Source organism: Eriocheir sinensis, chromosome 69, assembly GCF_024679095.1.
Source record: "Eriocheir sinensis breed Jianghai 21 chromosome 69, ASM2467909v1, whole genome shotgun sequence".
Classification (NCBI taxonomy): Eukaryota; Metazoa; Arthropoda; class Malacostraca; order Decapoda; family Varunidae; genus Eriocheir; species Eriocheir sinensis.
The window spans coordinates 8,591,845-8,597,818 of record NC_066577.1 but is presented as its reverse complement, the minus strand read 5'-3'; the positions used below and the strand labels follow the sequence as shown (position 1 = coordinate 8,597,818).

The window sequence follows — 5,974 nt, the reverse complement described above, 5'->3', positions numbered from 1 at the left end:
CTCTCTCTCTCTCTCTCTCTCTCTCTGTCTGTCTGTCTGTCTGTCTGTCTGTCTGTCTCTCTCTCTCTCTCTCTCTCTCTCTCTCTCTCTCTCTCTCTCTCTCTCTCTCACACACAAAGGGTCGTAATGAAAATATTGGTTGTAAAAAATTAGAAAAAATTTAATTCTTTTTCCTTTTATAATTTACATCCGCAAATAATAATGACAATAATAATAATAATAATAATAATAATAATAATAATAATAATAATAATAAAGTGGGAGTTCATCATCATTACTAGTATCAAATTGAGCGAATAAATAATAATAATAATAATAATAATAATAATAATAATAATAATAATAATAATAATTGGATATATAATAATGATTTCTATGGATATTTTTTTACTTAATTAAATCTGTACTAAATTATTATTATTATAAGTCTTTTAATTAACATAAGCAATAAATAATAAATAAATAAGAAAATAATGATAATAAGAGATAGATAGATAGATAGATAGAAAGATAGATAGAGAGAGAGAAAATGGAGAAAGAATAAAGAAAAAATAAAGAAAATTAAGAAGAAAAAAATGAGAGAGAGAGAGAGAGACAGAGACAGAGAAAAATATCTACTAAATCTATTAAATATTGAATGTATGTGAGCTTTACAAAAATATATTAATTATTATATTACTTAAATAATAATAATAATAATAATAATAATAATAATAATAATAATAGTAATAATAGGTCACAGGATATATATAGAATTGTACAACAGAAGAATAGAATAGCAATAAAAATAAAAATAATAATAATAATAATAATAATAATAATAATAATAATAATAATAATAATAATAATAATAATAATGATAAAAGGCTGGACACATCATTATAATCTATTTTGTCAAAGAAATTTAAATATATATACAAATTACTGTGTATGTATATATGTGTGTATGTATATGTATTGATTCTGTATACATATAACCTGTGTGTGGATGTATGTACGTATTTCAAATTTCTATACATATAAATAACCATGTATACAAATTTCCATGTATGTATGTATGTATAGAAAAGTATACATATCCTTCTCCATGTACGTATTCTAGCGTGTACACATAAGAGTAGACATGTATGCAACCTCTGTGTGTGTGTGTGTGTGTGTGTGTGTGTGTGTGTGTGTGTGTGTGTGTAATAATATTGATCTATGTATAAATTTATGTATACTACTGTGTATACATGCATTGGAGGAAAGGGAAGGGAAGGGAAGGGAGAAGGGAAGGGAAAGGAAGGGAAGGGAATGGAAGGGAGGAGAAGGGAAGGGAAGGGAAGGGAAGGGGAGGAGAAGGGAAGGGAAGGGAAGGGAAAGGAGAGAAAGATAGGGAGAGAGAAAGAGATGGAGGAAAGGGAGGGAGAGAAAAAGAATGAAATGGAGGAGGAGGAAATAAGAGAGAGAGAGAGAGAAGGAGGAGGAGGAGGAGGAGGAAGGGAGGAAAAAAATAAAAAATAAAAGTTTAACAAAAAAACACAAACATACGAACAAATAATAATAATAATAATAATAATAATAATAATAATAATAATAATAATAATAATAATAATAATAATAGAATACTTTGAAATAAATAGACAATTACTAATATTACACTACTAGCTAATAATAATAATAATAATAATAATAATAATAATAATAATAATAATAATTAGCAGCATTTATATTATTATTACTATTATTATTATTATTATTATTACTATTTTCTTCCTTTTTAAATAATGGGTATAAAAATTAAATTATATATAAATTAATAGCATTAGCCTTTGAATATACATGATTTATATTGTAGTAGTGGTAGTAGTAGTAGTAGTGGTAGTAGTAGTAGTAGTAGTGGTAGTAGTAATAGTAATGATTGTAGTAGCTGTAATTTGGGTGGTAGTGGAAGTAGTAGTAGTAGTAGTAGTAGTAGTAGAAAAATAGTAAGTTATATTACATTAAAATAATTCTATATATAAATCGAGTCTTCCTTCATTCCTTTTCTTAATTATTTCCTCTCCTTTATATATCTTTCGCTATCCTCCTTCCTTCCTTCCTTCCTTTCTCTTCCTTTTAATTCACTTTCTTCTTTCTTTCTTTCTTTCCTTTTTAATTCACTTTCTTTCTCTTCCTTTTAATAGTCTTTCTTTCCTCTACCTTCCTTTCTCTCTCTCCTTCAATATTTACAGCCTTCTCATTTCTCTCTCTCTCTCTCTCTCTCTCTCTCTCTCGTCCTTTAATAAATAATAAATAACATAAATATTGAAAGCGTTGTACAGACACTCCGTAATAAAAATAATAATAATAATAATGATAATATATCTTCGTTTTGTCCATTTCTTGATAATTGCTCAAGAAATTACAAGCAAATAATAATAATAAATAAAATAATAATAAATAATAATAGTAATAATAATAGCATTGAGTCGGGCTATTTAAGTATAAGTTAACTATTTACTGGGCTATTTTCGCGTACAAATTGGCGCAGGCCGTCGTAATTCCCATTCAAAAAGTGCGTACTCATTGGCACGCACACATACATACATACAAATAAGGAGTGCGTACAGATTGGCGGCTAAGAGGAGATAAGGCCATAGATAAACTGCGTACTGATTGGCGGTCAGGGACGTTGAAAAGCCGCGTACAGATTGGCCCTATTGGGATATAGCTTATATATTAACGTCTAGGGGAGATAAGGCCATAGATAAACTGCGTACAGATTGGCGGTTTGGGCCACTGAACAGTCGCGTACAGATTGGCCCTATTGGGAAGTAGCATGGTAAGGCCGTAGGCTAACTGCGTACAGAATGGTTGTTTGGGCCATTGAAAAACCGCGTACAGATTGGCCCTATTGTAAAGTAACACACATAAGCGGTTCGGGCCATTGAAAAACCGCGTACAGATTGGCGGTTAGGGTCATTGCAAAACCGCGTACAGAATGGCTCCCTTAGTCGTGTTCGCAGAGCTGCTCGAAGATGGGGAGGCGGAGGGAGCGGGATATCTCCAGGGCGTGTGCGTGCGTGAGTGCGTGCGGCGTGGGGGAGGTGGAGTGGGAGGAGGAGGAGAGGGAGAGGGAGTCCAGGTCACCGGCGAGGCTCTCCACGGGGCTCACTGGGGGGGTATCCAGCCCGGGGAGGGACCCACCGGGGGAGGGGGCCGCGGGGGAGGGGGCAGACCCGGGGGGGGACACGGTGGTACAGGCCAGACCATGCAGCCCCGCGGACAGACCCTCGAGGAGCCCCCGCGCGGCACGACCACCGGGGAACAGCGTGAAGGCATCGTCGAAGAATGCGGACGGCCCCGTGGGTGACCCGTGGAGTGACGCCGGTGGGGATGGACTCTCCGCCGTAGAACCCAGACCCAGCCCCAGACCCATCATCGGCACGGGGCTGCTCTGGTTGCCTCCCCCGTGGCCGTCAAGTCCTAACCCCATGGACAGGACCCGTGGTGAGAGCGGCCCGGGGCTGGAATTGTGTGTGTTCGCTCCGTGGGTGTCCAGACCAAGCCCCATGGGGAAGGTATGTGACCTGGGGGACATGGAATCTGAACTGGAGGTTGGGCATGACCCATTTCCGTTGGTCTCGAGGCCTAACCCCATGGTGAGGAGGTTCTGGCGAGGAGAGGAGGAGGAGGAAGAGGAGGAGGACATGGGCGGGGAAGATCCAGTTGGTCCGCGTCGCTCTTCGGCATTGTGGATGAAGTGGCACCGCGGACCATAGGGGCAGAACCCGATGGTGTGGAACGTCCGGCACAGCTCCGTCTTGTACTTGGGGTGCCGGCTGAGGGTCCTGAGCTCCGCGGAACCATGGGCGAACTGGCACTTGTCGCCGTACTTGCAGAAACCGTGTTCCTCGAAGGGCCGGCACAGCTCCGTCTTGTACCGCGACGAGTTCCCGCTCTTCACAGGCTCGGAGTGACAGCGGTCCAGACGCCGATGCTCACCACTGCTACTACTGGTACTGCTACTGCTACTGACGCTGCCGCTGCTACTGTTGAGCCGCCCGACCACGCCCAAGCCCAGTGTTCCTACGGGCGTGGAGTTCCGTTTGGAGAGGCTGAGGTGGCCGCCCACTGCCCGCTGGTCGATGGCTGATTCTCGCGCGGAGTCCCGACGCCGCAGCATGCTGGAGGATCCCTGTGGAAGAGGAAAGACTGTTAGAACCGCTGTGGGAGTGTTAAGATCATGCTAGAAGTCTAAGGAAAGGAACGGAAAAGGTCACAAAAGGTCAGGAATGTTAGATAAGTTGGGAACGACAGAGGAGAAGAACATCATGGAAAGGGAAGTGCTCGGAACGGAAAGGGAGTGTTAGGATCGTTCTGGGGTGTTACGAAAGGGAGAGTACAGATATGTTTGAATAGGTTGGGAATGCGAAATAAGTTAAGAACGCTAGAGGAAAAGAACAGAAAAGAGAGCGAGAGGTGTTAGAACCGCTGTGTGTAGTGTTAGGATCATGCTAGAAGTCTTAGGAAAGGAACGGAAAAGGTCACAAAAGGTCAGGAATGTTAGATAAGTTAGGAACGACAGAGGAGAAGAACTTCATGGAAAGGGAAGTGCTCGGAACGGAAAGGGAGTGTTAGGATCGTTCTGGGGTGTTACGAAAGGGACAGAGAGTACAGATGTGTTTGAAAAGGTTGGTAACGGGAAATAAGTTAAGAACGCTAGAGCGGAAAAGAGAGCGAGGTGTTTGAACCGCTGTGTGTGGTGTTAGGATCATGCTAGAAGTCTTAGGAAAGGAACGGAAAAGGTCACAAAAGGTCAGGAATGTTAGATAAGTTAGGAACGACAGCGGAAAAGAACATCATGGAAAGGGAAGTGTTTGGAACGGAAAGGGAGTGTTAGGATCGTTCTGGAGTGTTACGAAAGGGACAGAGAGTACAGATATGTTTGAAAAGGTTGGGAATGCGAAATAAGTTCAGAACGCTAGAGGAAAGAACGGAAAGGAGAGCGAGAAGTGTTAGAACCGCTGTTGTAGTGTTAGGATAGTTGTACGGTGTTAGGATCATGCAGAAAGTCTTAGGAAAGGGACGGAAAAGGTCGAAAAGTTTATGAATGTTACAAAAGTCAGAGGAAAAGAACATCATGGAAATGGAAGTGTTCGGAACGGAAAGGGAGTGTAACAGGGTTGGCAAATATTAAATAAAATTGATTTAAATGACTCTGTATGTCTCTGGTAAAGCAAAGAGAGCAACAGGACTTAACGAGCATGTGCTGTAGCTCCCACTGAACTGGTAATCTCACAAAAGCACACTGCCGAGGCACTGACTGTGACGGACCAACTGGAGGAAAATACATGTATATACGACTGTACTGAGTGTAGTAAGTTCTCTTGCGGACTAATGTTGCCAACCTGCCATATAGTTTTTACTAGGACAAAAAATCAGCCTTCTTTAGTAACTTGGCAGGCAATGTTTCACGGTAATGACCAAAGTTAGCAACCAAAAACATTTAAATACAAAAATGACCACCCCTGAAGTGTAAGGATCTGTCTGGGGTGTTAGGACAAGGACAAAAGAGGTTAGAGACAATAGAGAACGTTCGGGAGAGGGTGTTAGGAACGAAATTAATGTGTTAGGAACGAAAATGGGGTGATACGAACACCGTGGTAGGTGTTAAGATCCCTTTGGGGGTGTTAGGAACGGTATGTGGAGTGTTAGGAACGGTAAGTGGAGTGTTAGGAGCGGTATGTGGAGTGTTAGGAACGGTATGTGGAGTGTTAGGAACGGTATGTGGAGTGTTAGGAACGGTAAGTGGAGTGTTAGGAACGGTAAGTGGAGTGTTAGGAACGGTATGAGGAGTGTTAGGAGCGGTATGTGGAGTGTTAGGAACGGTATGTGGAGTGTTAGGATCGGTATGTGGTGTTAGGAACGGTATGTGGAGTGTTAGGAGCGGTATGTGGAGTGTTAGGAGCGGTATGTGGAGTGTTAGGAACGGTATGTGGAGTGTTAGGAA

The 5,974-nt window shown here is 41.3% G+C and overlaps 1 protein-coding gene across 1 annotated transcript in view; it reads right to left on the bottom strand.

Moving 5' to 3' along the window:
• Positions 1–1,137: 1,137 nt before the first annotated feature.
• LOC126988648 (protein TIS11-like) overlaps positions 1,138–5,974 on the bottom strand; it is an 11,310-nt gene continuing 6,473 nt past the window's right edge. The window contains exon 2 of the mRNA XM_050847012.1: positions 1,138–4,159. Coding sequence (XP_050702969.1) covers positions 2,972–4,159 — 1,188 coding nt within the window. The 3' untranslated portion in view covers positions 1,138–2,971. The remainder of the gene's footprint in view (positions 4,160–5,974) is intronic.